The sequence below is a fragment of the Aquila chrysaetos genome, chromosome 13, assembly GCF_900496995.4.
Source record: "Aquila chrysaetos chrysaetos chromosome 13, bAquChr1.4, whole genome shotgun sequence".
In the NCBI taxonomy this organism is placed as follows: domain Eukaryota; kingdom Metazoa; phylum Chordata; class Aves; order Accipitriformes; family Accipitridae; genus Aquila; species Aquila chrysaetos.
In genome coordinates, this window is record NC_044016.1 from 18066535 (window position 1) to 18083132 (window position 16598).

At 39.2% G+C, this 16598-nt stretch overlaps 1 protein-coding gene across 2 annotated transcripts in view; it reads right to left on the reverse strand.

Annotated features, from left to right (window-relative positions):
• BABAM2 (BRISC and BRCA1 A complex member 2) overlaps positions 1-16598 on the reverse strand; it is a 184097-nt gene that overhangs the window by 119123 nt on the left and 48376 nt on the right. For both annotated transcript variants that reach the window (XM_030035410.2, XM_030035409.2), the window contains exon 5: positions 3220-3414. In XM_030035410.2, coding sequence (XP_029891270.1) covers positions 3220-3414 — 195 coding nt within the window. The remainder of the gene's footprint in view (positions 1-3219; positions 3415-16598) is intronic.

Below are 16598 nucleotides of genomic sequence, written 5' to 3' on the forward strand. Positions count from 1 at the left end.
GCTGGTACGGTGCTATGTTTTGAGTTCAGTATGTGAAGAATGTTGATAACACTGATGTTTTCAGTTGCTGCTAGTAGTGTTTAGACTAATGTCAAGGATTTTTCAGCTTCTCATGCCCAGCTGGAGGGGCACAAGAGGTTGGCACAGGACACAGCCAGGGCAGCTGACCCAAACTGGCCAACGGGGTATTCCATACCATGTGACGCCATATCTAGTATAGAAACTGGGGGGGGGGGGGGGGGGGGATCGCCGCTCAGGGACTAGCTGGGTGTCAATGGGTGGGTGGTGAGCAATTGCACTGCGCATCATTTGTACATTCCAATCCTTTTATTATTACTGTTGTCATTTTATTAGTGTTATCATTATCATTATTAGTTTCTTCTTTTCTGTTCTATTAAACCATTCTTATCTCAACCCACAAGTTTTGCTTCTTTTCCCGATTTTCTCCCCCATCCCACTGGGTGGGGGGGAAGTGAGTGACCGGCTGCGTGGTGCTTAGTTGCTGGCTGGGGTTAAACCATGACATGATGACACTACTTGTGAGGATAGATGCCAACTTTCTGATGCTGTATTACTTATGTATGCAGAAAAATCACCGACTTCTTGTGCATGTGTAACACGAAGACTACTCTGATGACAGTCAAGGCACTTGCTTTTTATTTAGAGTGAAATGGATATTATAGACAGTGCTTCTTGTCCAGACTTAACTTCCAAAAAATGCCATACAACATTTGCCATGAAGTCCAGAAAATTATTTCTGGTAAAATACAAAGTCTGATGAACTGGGATAGCCACTGAACAGGTAAATGGCCTCTGATCAAAACATCAGCTACTCCAAGATGTGGAAGTAAATAAGGATTTGCAATCTAGATCTTCCGTGTCATTCAATCAAGATTATTTTGGAAAGTATTACTTCTAAGAGTGTTCTGGACAGGCAGGGAACAGTCCCTGTCCATGGTGCCCACCTACGTAACCCCAACCAGCTGGTCACAGGCATCAGGTCAAGTCAGATGAATTTCTGGCCACAGCACTGAGAGATTAGACAGTTAATGGGTATCTGTATCAGCTGGTACTCTGCCAACATGAAACTACTAAGCTAGATAACAGTTTGTCTATTTGTCATATATCTTGGAGATCACTTCAGGAAATAGGAGATACTGAAACAAAGGTATAAAAGCAAATTTCTGTTCCATTTTCCTCTTCAAAGTTTTTTAACTCATGCACTTAAAATGATTGCTTTCTTAACACTGTGCAACGTTCATTAACAGATGATTATTTCAGAAGTCTGCTGAGCTACTATCGATTCCTGAGAGACAGCAACAACACGAATTTCAATGACTTCTAGGCAGAGGACATAACATGTGGTTTTACCTCTTGCTTTTCAGATAAACACTCCTATTGTGCTGATCACCAAGCCTAAAAAAAACAGTTGTAAAGGACAGGGAGGAGAACTACACAAGTTAATTTCATAGTTTTGAGTTTTAGGACACTCAAACAAGCTTTGTCATGTAGAAACCAGGTTCATAGGATCTCCAAACAAGACTCTCAGCATCTTCTCGATAACAGAATGTAAACTTTGATAACAAAGCACATGCTACAGAAACCTCAAACAGCTCTGCAATGATTAAAAGGATTTGCCTCTAAATGTATTTAAGATTTATTTTATTGGAATATTTTTAACTAAGACAGCATTTCAAATGCAAAAAAAAGTTCTTTATTTAGTCACCAAAGACTGAGGAAAAATTCAAAAGGTTTGAGTAGATATGGCTTTCCTATGGAAAAAAAAAAAAAAGGGGGAAAAACACCCTCATTTTCTACAATCTTGAGTAGAATTTTGGGAGATGCCAAAAATTATGATAAAATCTCAGTATGGTTCAGAAAGCCTTCTGCGTTTCACTAAACCAGTCTGATGATATTTACAGATGTGGCAAGTTGTGATGCAAGTTATAGAGAATAACATTTAAGAACAAATTAATTTCAATGAAATATTCTAATCTATAAAAAGAGATCTGAAATTCTCTGATAAAGAATGATTTACTTAGCTTAAAATAAAAAAGCCTAGATGACTTTTCTAAGAAAAGAAAAACAGATGAATTTAAGTACTGTGAGTTGTAAACATCCTTGTGTCACCTGTAACTTAAGGATGATTAAAGTGACATAAAGCTGAATTCTAGGCCCTGATAACAGAAATGCTGAATCTTCATCGATTTTCAGACTGCATCTATTTCAGAAGATACTGCTTCTGAAGGCCAGTATAGCTTAAGAGGATGCTACTGCTGAAAGCAAGAGGGGGACAGCTTCAGCATAAACACAATTAGATAATTCCTCATATATCTTACTCCAAATTTCCCATGATAAATATACTACTAGTGGAAAAAAAATATTTTTGCAAAGCTTACTTTGTGGCAGAGTTCAGTTAAAAAAAAATAAAGATCAAATCACACACTAACCAAAATGTCTACATTGCCAACAGCCTCATTTTAGAAGGCTGAGATTGTACACATAGAGAGTTTCTACACAGCACGGCACATTTCCCAGGCAAAGGATACAACTTCAGGAAACAGGTAAGCCAGTTTAATGTCTGATTGTCATATGAAGACATGGCCCTACAAAGTCACTGCTCTAGCCCATCTCACCTCCTCCAGTCCTTCCACAAAAAATTAGTCGGTTTTATTTTTCCCCCTCTCCAGTTTAGGTTCCTGAAACAACTCATCTCAGCTTAGACAAGTGCCAGAGAGATATAGGCAGCTGCAGCTACCAATTAAATCAACTCAGTTGTAATGTGGAACCACACCCTAATAAATCCTATCCCTAAGCAGGCTGATTTGCCCGGGCAGGGTGTCATGCCAACACTGTTATTCTGCCTCTCAAATCTTCACAGCTAACTCAAACTTCCACAAAAGATTTTACTGCGCCCTGTAAATACTGCACAGACTTTTCAACAGTTTTCAAAGTTTTCATCTATGTCAGATGAACTAACATCAGATTGAAAAGCAGGTACTCACCTGGAAATCTGGTTCAACTAAGGTAGTGAAATGACAGCAATGTACAAAACAGGGAGTGTAGAAAGTGAGCTGGAGTCAAATAGAAGCTTTCTCCATTGGAAACAATGCATAGAGCTCCACAGAAACAACCCAGATTTTCCAAGGCAAAAGCTGTATTTATTAAAATGAAAGGATCACGAAAAGCATTTTAGCAGAAACATTCTTAATAGCTTACCCAGTTGTTTTTTTTGCCAGCATAGATTTCCATGTTTTCTCCGTACTGGGGCTCTTCAAGTAAAGTCTGATATTCAAACATGAGACGAGAGCTCTCACGTAATCGGCTGCACTGAAACTGGTGATACTGCTGCACAAGCTCTTTCACAACAAGCAGGAGGCATTCAGGGTTTGAAGGATTCCAAGAAGCTAAATTCTGTTGAATTAGAAAAGAATGGAGACCAAAATTGTTTACAGAAATAGAAAAACAAGCACTCCCCCTTCCATACCAATACCAGAAGTACATATGCACGTGGAAACTTTGTGATGCAAAGATCGTATCACACTTTGGAAGAAAACCAGGTCAAACAGCAAAAGCAAACCTGAATGTCAAATAAGAGCCCATATATGGACCTACCAGAAAACCAATAACAGGGCTACTACCAGGCATAGATAGGCCCAAATTATCATTCTATTCTTCCTTAAAATTATACTATTGCATTTGAGAACTTGAAAAGTTTTAATTCAAAAAATTAAAACTAATATGAAACATACAGGGATCAGGTAAGTATAACCCTGCACACTATCTGACTCAAAAAGCAGTCATCAAAGTGTATATGCCAAATTAACACCAACTATGGAAACTACTCTGCTCCATTATTCAAATAGTGGATATAATATTGACAGTGACAGAGAAAATAGGTTCTCTTCTGTTGCCTCAACCTTGTGCTTTTACCTCACCTTGACTGTCTCTTCACTAGAGTTACCTTGACTTATCCCTTTAACAAAAATGCCATCCATACACAAGTCTCTTCAACATGCCTGGCAGAAGCTATTACTACAAGTTGGCTGTATACCAAGAAACAGTTAACAAATTAAAATGTTAATACAATGAAGATAACTGTGTCAGTAGCACAGTAGCAATGTTATCTCTCAGTTTAACTGCTCTCATTGGCTTAGACCAGTCTTCCATGCACAGTAAGTTTTATTCAGGAAGGTTTTCTGTGTTACAAAGCAATGTTTTCTATCAATGTTGCATGCCTACATCTGGTTGACCTAGAATGGATCTATGTTAAGGGCAGATGAGGACTCCCCCTGTACTCCATGTTGATAGGACATGAGGAAGTTCTGATGCAAAACTACTTAGGTCCTCAACAGGTCTTCTTGATACTAGTTCAGGGCATGTTAACACAGTCATGTGGCTTTTGGTCAGCTTTGAGTATAAGCAAAATTAATCTGTATTTCCGTATATCACATACACATACGACAACAAACTAGCTGCAGCAGGATTTTAGATTACATGGATTGTACAGTTAACGTTAAGATCCTTAGAACTGGCAAAGATGTCTGCATTTTACAACTATGTGAAGATAAAATATAGTAGATTCAAATAAAATTATGTATCAGTATCTGAACTCGAAGCAGTTACAGATGGTATGGCTACTTTTGTTCTGGAAGTTGCAGACATTTCACAAACAAATTATATGCATAATTTCCATTCTTCGGCAAGGACAAAAAAACCCATTAGCCCTTTTTTACCTCTTCTGTGGAAAAACCGCTTTGGTATGCAACATTTTCTACAATGAAAGGACAGAAAATATTTCTGTACTTTGAAGCAACTATGTTAAGACTGCCTTGCATAAATGAATGAAACTGGAAAAAAACCATGTCCCCTAAAATATACAACCTATTCATATTTTGTGTAACACCAAAACTAATAAATACAAGTGAACAGGTTGCACAGAGAGGTTGTCGAGTCTCCATCCTTGGAGATACTCAAAACCCGACTGGACAAGGTACTAGACAGCCTGCTCTATCTGACCCTGCCCAGGCAGGGGGGCTTGGACTAGATGATCTCTCAAGGCTTTTTCCAACCTCAGCTATTTTTTGATTCTATGAAGAGGTTTACAAAAAGCTCAAACTGAAACAGAGGATCTTATCAAGGTGAGACTCCATAGTTCTGACCCGAAAAGAAATTATTGATTTGTGTACAAATTTTATCTTTTGATACTCTGGAAAGGCAGAAAGAAAGCTTAATCAGTTATTCACCCGGCACCATACCTTCAGCTCTACAATGAAATCTACTTGTAGCCTATCTCTATGTGGCTATTTCCATTAAAAAGGCTTATAATTTTTATTATTTCTTGATGACTGCAGTTCATGATATATCCCTTTAGAATGGTTTTATACAGACTTCAGCATATGTGTACAATGCCTTAATACTTCAAGCATTTCTCTTTCCACAACTTTATATTTGTTGCCCTCTGAAGCCATATATATTAAGATGCTATCAAAATTAATTTCTCATTTTCAGTATCATCACTTAAAACATACAAGTCTAATTTGTCAGTGAAAGTGACACGAAATACGTATTGCTTCCTTGAAAATCTTGCTTTTTTTGGAAGGGCGGGGGGGGGATCAATAATGTTTACTAAGGCAATTTTATCTCAAATCTTACCACATGTTGTTTTTCCTGAAGTCCCCACTCCTGGAGAGGATCAATTTTAAGAGAATCTCAGCTACATTCTACCCATCCCCTCCACCCCTTCTCATTTAAGTTAATAGCTACCAGAGAGGCAAAGAAATCTGTGTATGCACTACCTACGTACTATTAAAAAAAAAAAAAAAAAAAGAGACGAGAAGAAAAGAAATATAATTTAGAAATAAAATCCTTTTTCTAATCTCATAAACATGGTTTATAGACTACTGTAATGACTTTCAGCAACATGATTCATGATTTTTGAATGACTATGGCTGGCAGTGCTGCATTAACTTTCTATGCATCACTCATTCCTGTGAAAACCATACACTCCTGTCACACGAAAATGGTTGGGGAAAACAGTTTGGGAAGGTGGTCCTAATTCTTCAGAAACACAGACGTTGCTCTTGCTTTAATAAAAAAAGAAAAACTTATAATCTTAGAGTGTGGATGGAGCACTTGAGGGAACACTTACCTTTAGCGCACAGATTTGAAAAAGACCTTATGTTTACATAATTTACAGATTGACCCAAGACTGACAGGCTCAGCTTCAGAAACACAACAGGACATAACTGCTGATCACAATTTGCTTTGTTTTACATGGATGAATGAACGGTTTAATGAACAGTTACACAATTACACTGTCCTCCTATTCTCCTGCTCACTATGATCCTGGTAGAAAGGGCTGCTCAACACAGCTAAGATCCTTGAACCTTTGCCTTTAGAAGCTACCACAGTGTCAGAGACTTCACATTTGACTGTGGCTTGAAGTAAAAGTGCTCTGTTTTTTTCTTCACTCCATGACAGTAAGATGACCTATAAAATGGGAATATTATCATTGCCATATCTTAAAAGGTAAACTACATTCCGGAGTAATTGGTGAATGGGTGAGATACTAATGTGGTTCATATAAGTTCCTCAAATACATACAACAGAGTGCCTGAAAGCCTTGTTCTACCTTGTCTGCCACCTACAGCTGGTAAAAATTTATTCCCCACTTGAACCCATTTAAGCTTATCTAATTCTACAAAATACTAGAGAAAATTTGTCAGGTAGACAGCATCTTCTAGGAAACACATTTTGTATCATGCAGTCTGAAAACAGACTGTGTATAACCTTAAATTTCCTGTTCCCAAGCTGCTGCTCAAATAAAGTATTTCCAGAAAGCCAGAGGATGTAATATGCCAGTACGTATTGATATCAGCCAGACAAGTGGGAATAACCTTTCTTCCTAATAACATTGGTATAACACAATAGAAATGTTCTGTCAAAGGAAATGACCAACAATATTTTAATAACTGACCTAAATGCAACCGAACCTTTTGTTTTTTAAATAACATTACACTACAGAACAAAAAAAGAGCAAGAGGAAATCTATTGTCATTTGTCCAGCATGGAGCTAGACTATTGCTCTCTTCAAAGAATTCAAGAACACTGCATCAAAACAGTGTTTATGCTGTATTGCCTTAAAGCTACAGGAATTAAAATGAACGATTTGACTGTAGTATCCTTACTAAATACCTTTCATGCGGTAACTAAAAATTCAAACAAAGTATGAACTGGTTATAAAAACAAATCACCTGCAGAAAAATTCAACTACCCACCCAGTACATACATCAATTACAACAGATTCTCACTGACGAAAAAGTAAACATACAATGGTTACACAAATTTTCTGTAACACAAGTCTTGATTTAAATGAACATTGATTTTTAACTTTAGCATTATATTATTGTAGTGCTTGTTATTTGGCAAATGGCCATTACATTTGTAGCCATTTTGTTAACTTTGCAGAAGTGCTGTTCTTATCAGAAGATCTAAATTTATAAATTTTAACACAAACACTTCTGAATACAATGACATATTACTGTATGAAATTTCTTTTTACATAACTTCGTGTTGCTTATTTGCCCTAAGCACTAGATGCATTCATCTGAAAATACTTTTAAACCATTTTATTGTGATCCAATTTCAACAGTATGTCAAAATACATGCTACATTCTTCTCTCAGTTTCAAATGGTACCTTCTTTAATCTTCCTTCTATTTTTGAAATCGAAGACAAAGTAAGCAACTACCTGTGACACACATTATTGAAACCTAACTAAAGCAGAATTTGATGTTTCTCAAGTTGATCCCTTGTAGAATGTCTTAATCGCTACAATTTCAGCATTATAATGATTCTTCTGAGAACATTTTTCTTCTGAAGGATTTGTCACTTTAGACAATGAGAGTAGTGTCCCTGCAACAGTAAATTGACTTCCTTCTTTAGAGATAAAGGATCCTCTAAATAAAATTTTTTTAGCAATGCAGTGTTGTATTCACTATTAGACTTTGGAAATTGTCTTAATCACAAAATCTTAAACTAAAGGCTTTGGAGTGAAAAGAAGGAGTAGTAGCCTGTGCACTTCATTTTCTGATTGTTTGCCTGAAGGCTGTATTCCAACCCTAGCCAATACAGCTTTTTAAGAAAGAGTGTTTTAAGAAATTTAAAACATTAGAACAGAGTGAGCTTCCAGTGTTTCTGTGTCCCATGGCTCCAAGTCTTGCCACAAAACTCAGATCTTGCATAAAAATTATGCTCTGAATGCAACTTCAAAATTATGAGTTTTAGTTGTTACAGCTTCAGAAAAAACCTGGAAATATGAATACACACATAACCTCATTTTCTACAGCCAGACTGTTGAAGCCTGGCAGGTATGAAAAACCCAATTAAAGAAATAACCAGCAAATATGTATACAGCAAAAGACTTACTGTTTTCTGTGGCTTCTATCAAAATCTCCTTCTGCTCTGTTCACTACAACCTTCAATTTTGACCTGACAAAATTTATACATTCACAAAATTTTACCAAAATCCCATGCATGCTGAAAAGAGTTTTTATCTGAAATTGCTATAAAATTGCAATTAAAAATAATTTTTTATATATATAAAAAATGAGCACACTCACTGGGGTACTGACAGACTAAGTTACATATTTCACTCAATAAATCTTTTCTAATTTGAAAGGAGATTTCTGCAGACTTTCCAGAGAGTTAACCAAATTTCACAGAACAATCACTAATGCATTTAAAATAAAAAAAAATCCAGACTTGGATCCAATTCCTTGTCTTGTTTGCCAATAGATATCTTTAAGTGAACTCTGCAGTGCAAACTCTCTAAATTACTCAAAAGTTAGCCAGCTAGACTGAAAGTGGCCCACTGTACAATATACAAGTATAAATCAACTCAAACCACACATCTGCAACTAGTTCTGCATTCATGCTCATCTCATATGAAGGCTTACATGCACATCCCAGATTGGTTACAACCATTTTTAATGTTATCATTTTTTCAGCATATCATGGAAGAACTTACCTGTCATTTCTGAGCACATGGAGGCTCAATTAAACAATTCTCTTCTGTCTAGACACTGCTCACATGTCTCTCCAGAATCTCCACTAAAACTAGAAGTAACTCCACACTTCAGATCTTAATTTCAACATTTTAATTGGCTTTTGGCTTGGCCATACCACAACTTGTGTAACTTTCATTTTCTAAAAAGATAAATTGTTACTTCATCTTAAGGATTTTATTTTAGTAGCAGGTTTAGTAGCATCAGAAGATGACTACATGTTTTCTTGTGGACACAAAAGCCTGGTAATGTCATCTGTGATGACTGGCTAGTCCCCATTTTTCCAATTAGGGAAAGAATTCAAAATGGTCTACAGGAAAAGTAATGGAACGAGAACTTCCGTATAATAAAGACCAGACTCCAGAAGCATCCTTGTCCACACAGTTGTAGCTACTGTCATACAGAAGATGGCCAATAACTACCCATGAGTGAGTAAGCAATTCAACTTAAGGAAGTTGAATATTCTTTTGTGGCAGAAGCTTCCCTGGCAATTGCTAACTTTTTTCATTATTGGACTAAGTTTCAGGAAAAGGTCTTTGAGAAAATGGTTATCTAGCCAGAGTAATTAAGCAATAGCATGTATATCCACTAACTTTTCCCTCCACCTTCTGCTGTGTGGCAATATAAATAGAAAAATAATATTCAGTTATTATACAGAGACTAGGAGACCACAGGTATCCATTAAACTATGCCTACATTGGAGAAATCCAAAGTGATTCAGGAGATCTGTTCTGAAGATCTGCCAGAGATTAATTTAAACAAGCTCACTGAAAAGCATAACTTTCACTAAGAAGTATAACCCCACAGATTTTGTTGGGGTGCAAAGTCAATCTTTGAATTCCCTGGCTCTTGATCCTATCTCCTGACAGGAGTTGGCTGCATAGTAAATGAGCATTATGATAGGGAAAGGTTTTTGGACCATCAAACATGACCAAAGTGTTGAGAAAATGAATTCACTTAAAGTGTGTATAAAGAGGCAGAGAAAAGATATTATAAGGCCACCCACAGAGTGCAATTTAAGCCATTTCAACAGTAACTCATTTAAATGAATAGCAATGACACCAACTGGATTTCAAAAAGAGACAAAGAAAATTTGCAGCCACAGTATCAGTTTTAATGAAATCTTCTTAGAGGTGAGGCAAGTGAAAAACCCCCACAAAGTAGCTTCTCATCCCTACTAGCAAAGACATGCAGAATTTAGCTTTCTAAAGTAGCCATACTATTCAACTGCTGGCAAAGAAACCACATGTAAATTTTGTTCTGGAACATTTTGTGCTTTGCAGTCTTTCCTTTATCCTTCCAAACAGCTAATAAAAAAAAAAAACAAACCCAAACCTATGCAAACTACTCAGTGTCCGTGATTACCTATTCCCCCTTTTTCTAGAACACAATGCACCTCGTGTTCCATAAGTAGCTAATTCCTAGCCTCCTTCACAGGTTATTGCTTATTTCATAACTCCAGGCAATGTCTGTAGCAAACTATAATTCTACGCTATCAGAAAGAAAATACAATAACAATTTCTAATTGATCTGAAGTTGTTTTTCTTTGAAATGTGTTTAAATATCCAGGTTGCCAGAATATCTTCCAGGAATGTGATTTTAAAGAAGACAGATTGTAACTGTTTTTCCTGGCTATACTACAGGAAACAACAGCAAGATCTTATTTTAAGTTAGTGTACTTTTATATTTCTAAGCAAGAAATTAACTTTCCCGAGAAAATGTCAGTAAACAAAACCTCCCAAGCCCATAAGAGTGGTAATGCATTTCTATAGCATCTTTCATCCAGAATTATCATAAAGAATAACGCAAGTACAGATTTGCATTTTGTTTATATCTCTGCACACCACATGCACAAAACTTGCATCCTACAATGGCTTAAAATCAGTACCAATGTAAGTTTTTACCTGAAATGAGAAAGATCACACTGTGATATGAGCACTTATGCTCCATATAAATACAGAGGAGATATGGGTCCAGTGGTTACAGCATTTGCCTAGAAACTGGGATATCTGGTTTCAGTCCCTGCTTTGCTATAGTCTTCATGGGCCACCATGGGGAAATTGCTCACAGGAAAAGGCACAGGATAATTATCTGCCATATGCTCACATCTTTCTATCAACAGATATTTTTCACAGTATTTGCAGGGCTGGAGTGTTATAACAACTTCAAAGGCTTCAGTTTCTTAGCAGCCAGCACTTAAACATCCTACAGGCTGCAGTTTCAAATCAATCACTGTAAACCTACATGCCATCTACTTGTCATCTTATTTTCACAGGTTCTTCATATCCCTCTCCCCCAAAGCACCACTGGAACAACTTTCTGGAGTGATCTGCTTGAAATGATCATTTTTGGGCAAAAGCAAACATCAAAACTTAACATTTCATAAAAGCAGTTCAAGTCAGGAGCCCTTTGTCATGGCAAATACAACCAAAGAACTTGGAGACCTTGTGTGCTCTACTAGCTATTGTGTACAACAGATAAAAAGGTTGCATAAAGCAAAGGTTGGGATAGTTGGTATTTATTTTATTTTTTATTTTTAGTGAGAGGCTGTGAAAACTGGATGCAGAAATTACAATAGCTTATAAATGCTTAGCTGAAATCTCAAATACCTGAAGGCCTTGAATTAGCGTGAAAATACAGAGCAGGAAAACAACATAACAAGAAATGAATTCTGCTTTCAGAAAAACACCTTACATTTTGTATAAAATTATTTTCCCTCTTTTCTTCCACTGGCCACACAGTGCTGACTCTTGATTAACAATCCCATACCCAAGGTGACTCTAAAACAAACCCCAGCAAATCTGATATATGTAGAACACTCTTCTGCATTCACATAGAATAAATGCACCACTGCCTCTCAAGTACCATTCCCCTGAAAATGGAGCAAACTCAACTTCCAAAGATTACTACACAAATTATGTCCTATGTCCTGCTGTAGGAGCAATTAAGAGATAGCTGATCTTTGTACATTAAGGGTGCTCTGGAGAAGCAGAAACTGTGAAGCTGAGCCCAGAAGAGAATTTTTAAGTTGTGCACACTTCCTGAAAACGTCTGCCTGTTTCTCTGACAGAGCTCTCTTACAAAAGATAACCAGACCATTAAAAGCTACAACTGCCTACTATCAAAAGAGAGAGAGTACAATACTATCTAATTAATCTCCTAAAGACTTGGCATGCATAAATATTTGTTGTCCTACTTTACTAAGGGATCAGAGCAAGTTTTGGTTTGTTCCTTTTCAGACCTCCCACAACACCTCTCAAAAAGCAAATGGTACCTTTACCTTTTTTGAGAAGGAATTTCTTAATTCCCTCAGCACGTATAAATCCCGCAATAGGGAATCCAGTGCACTGATTATTAGTTAATCTACACGAGTACACAGCACTTTTCCCCTTTGGAGTCTGTTACCAGAGGCATACATATTTAACTACACATGGCAAGTAAAAGGAAAAAAGCATGAAGACAAGATTAATTTCAACACAAGACATACGCACATGCACCTTATGCCTAAAGACTTACTCAGTATGCATCGATGGTAGTGTGAACAGGCCCCAACTCCTCAGACCCTCACTGGACCAGAGAACAGACCACTGTCTCAATGTCAATGCTTTACCTCAAGAGTCGCTTTTTAAATAGCAAGTCTTTCACTCTTAACCGTTCTTGGGTTTTTTCCTTTCCTGTCAAAACAAGTAATTTTAGCTACAGCAAAGAGGCAGGAACTTCACAGCTGATGTTTTGGACATCATCCACTAAGACCTCTTGAGCATTTATTGCTGGGTGGCACATGCAGAACTGTTTTCTTCTAACCATTTTTTCCTCTCCCCAAATCCCATAAATTAAAATCAATATTTCACATGGTAGATCTCACTGGCCAAGCAGTATTTCCATTTTTATTTTCACATTTCTACTACAAGAGAGTTTAAAGGGCCTTGAAAATACAGTCCCTAAAGAAAACATTTACAAAACACTACTGTGTAAATCATAAGACACTAGAAATCAAAATTATTTCTCTACTGTACCAGACAAATTAATGCAAATTAGTTATCTCTCCTCAAAAAAGCATTAAAAGAACAGACCACTCATTTGTTTCCTTTATGGAAGTAAAAACTGCATCTCCATGCAGACGGGTATATGGCAAAATTCACCTGTGTCCTAGTTTCAGCTGGGATAGAGTTAACTGTCTTCCTAGTAGCTGGTACAGTGCTATGTTTTGAGTTCAGTATGTGAAGAATGTTGATAACACTGATGTTTTCAGTTGCTGCTAGTAGTGTTTAGACTAATGTCAAGGATTTCTCAGCTTCTCATGCCCAGCCAGCGAGAAAGCTGGAGGGGCACAAGAAGTTGGCACAGGACACAGCCAGGGCACCTGACCCAAACTGGCCAACAGGGCATTCCATACCATGTGACGTCCCATCCAGTATAGGAACTGGGGGGAGTGGGGGCGGGGAATCGCCGCTTGGGGACTAGCTGGGTGCCGGTCGGTGGGTGGTGAGCAACTGCACTGAGCATCATTTGTACATTCCAATCCTTTCATTATTGCTGTTGTCATTTTATTAGTGTTATCATTATCATTATTCGTTTCTTCTTTTCTGTTCTATTAAACCGTTCTTATCTCAACCCGTGAGTTTTGCTTCTTTTTCCCCGATTTTCTCCCCCATCCCACTGGGTGGGGGGGGAGTGAGTGAGCGGCTGCGTGGTGCTTAGCTGCTGGCTGGGGTTAAACCACGACAGTCCATTTTGGCGCCCAACATGGGGCACGAAGGGTTGAGATAACAACAAACCTGACCAGAACTCGTTAAAACAAATTTGTTATAAGCATTCATTATATTGGTCTAATAGTCGCTGGTCATTATGTTGATTTATGTGTTCTTAGAGTTGTTGCTCTGGTTTTTAAAGTTCTGTTATGTATCACCTCGCTTGCTGTATGTAGTCCCTCTGCTGCTGCTTATCATCCGTGGGAGGTGGATTAAGGTTTTCGCTTTGATGTATTGTGTAACACTGGTTTATGGTATGATAAAGTCATCAGTTGTGGGATTAATCCGGTATTTGCACTCAGCATTGTTACCTTTATACTGCGGGAGCCATCTGTGAGAAACTATTAATAATTATACCATTTACCTTTCCTCCTTGGAAAACCAGTCTGAGTGGGATACCTTTCTTCCCCTCTCCTTTCTCCTTCAGTCCAGTTACAATGGTGTTTGGGAATTTTGAAAAATTTGAATACTCTTGGGATGTTGATACCAACATGGTCCTAGCCCTACTGCTGGGAATTAGCATGCTCCTGAATGTGGTTCAGCTCTTGTTTAAGGTTAAACAACTATTTAAGAAGATCACCCAGAGGTCTGCCCTGAGGCTGGATAATTATGAGTGGCAGGGTGTGTGGGGTAGTATGGGCAAGTACCTAGAAAAGTGGGCACCTCCAGTGTTTTGGAAATTCACCCCTGAACAAGTGCAGAATCCAGAAGAACTAGTAAAATATTTGGAAAAGGTATGCTGTCACCCCGGCAGCTCCAGAGAGATACAAATCACTGCAACGTGCTGGGGCCTGGCCCATGCCTATCGAGCCCTGTTCGACACAACTCAGCACCCTCAAGGGGAAGAGAAGGTCTCTGGACCTAACAACAAAACGATGAGCACTGCGGTCACCCAAACCCCGGCAATGGGCGTTGCGGCCCCTCCAGCCCCAGCGACGAGCATTGAGGCCACCCAGACCTTAGTGACAGGCACCGCAACCCCTCCAGCCCTGGCAATGAGAACTGTGGCTACCCAAACCTCAACAACAAGCACTGCAGCCCCTCCAGCCCCAGCGACGAGCACTGCTGCTACCCAAACCTTGGCGACAGACGCTGCGGTTATCCAAAATCCGGCGAGCGATACTGCAACTGAACCAGCGGATCAACCTGCACCAGTATCAGTTGCCCCCGTACAGAAAAAGAAATATACAAAAAAATCAGCTCGCTTAGCAAAGGATGAAGGTGAACCAGGGTCATCACGGGAACAGGAGGAAGAGGCAGGTCCAGAGGTAATAACCCGGTCCCTATCCTTGAGTGAGCTGCGGGATATGCGAAAAGATTTTGGCCGCCGTATAGGTGAGCATATTATCACCTGGCTTCTCCAATGCTGGGACAATGGGGCTAATAGCTTGGAATTAGAAGGTAAGGAAGCCAAGCAGCTGGGATCGCTTACCAGGGAAGGTGACATCGACAAGGCAATTGGAAGAGGAACACAAGCCATCAGCCTCTGGAGGCGACTCTTGTCAAGTGTGAAGGAAAGGTACCCCTTTAAAGAAGATGTTATATGTCAATCAAGCAAGTGGACCACCATGGAAAAAGGTATCCAATATCTGAGGGAATTAGCTGTGCTAGAGACAATTCATCATGACCTGGACAATCCACAATTACCCAAAGATCCAGACGAAGTTCAATGCACACGACCCATGTGGCGGAAATTTGTACGGAGCGCACCATCGTCCTATGCCAACTCACTGGCAATAATGACATGGAAAGACGAAAAGACACCGACAGTGGATGAAGTGGCTCGCCAATTCTCCTCTTCCCTACAAGCCTACATTTCGGCTGTGGAGAAGCTGTCCGAGGATTTCCAGCAATTCAAAAAAGATATGTCCTATTGCCCACCTATAAAGACCAATGTCTCAGCTATTAGGAGTGAACGCTCCTCTGCCCAAGAGAGAAAATATAGAAAGTACACACCACGAGGTGCCCTGTGGTTTTACCTATGTGATCATGGAGAAGACATGAGGAAATGAGATGGAAAACCTACCTCGGTCCTAAATGCACGGGTACGTGAGCTGCGAGGAAAAACCACCACAAAAAAGGATTCTACTAGGAAAAATGCCGCTCCAGTTTCCAAACAGAGTAGAAGAGCTGATCTTATTTCTGATCCTCTTGAATGGACTTCTGAGCCAATTTTACGAGAAGTGAATACCGGATACTCTGGCCAGAATTAGAGGGGCCCTGCCTCCAGCCAGGTGGAGGAAAGGGATAACCGGGTCTATTGGACTGTGTGGATTCGATGGCCTGGCACGTTAGACCCACAGGAGTATAAGGCTCTAGTAGACACCGGCGCACAGTACACTCTAATGCCATCAAGTTATAAAGGGGCAGAACCCATCTGTATTTCTGGTGTGACAGGAGGATCCCAAGAGTTAACTGTATTGGAAGCTGAAGTAAGCCTAACTGGGAATGAATGGCAGAAACACCCCATTGTGACTGGTCCAGAGGCTCCGTGTATCCTTGGCATAGACTATCTCAGGAGAGGGTATTTTAAGGACCCGAAGGGGTATCGACGGGCTTTTGGAATAGCTGCTTTGGAGACGGAGGGCACTGAACAGCTGTCTACCCTGCCTGGTCTCTCTCAAGACCCTTCGATTGTGGGGTTGCTGAGGGTTGAAGAACAACAAGTGCCAATTGCTACCACGATGGTGCACCAGCGGCAATATCGCACCAACCGAGACTCTCTGACTCCCATCCACAAGTTGATTCGCCAACTGGAGAGCCAAGGAGTGATCAGCAAA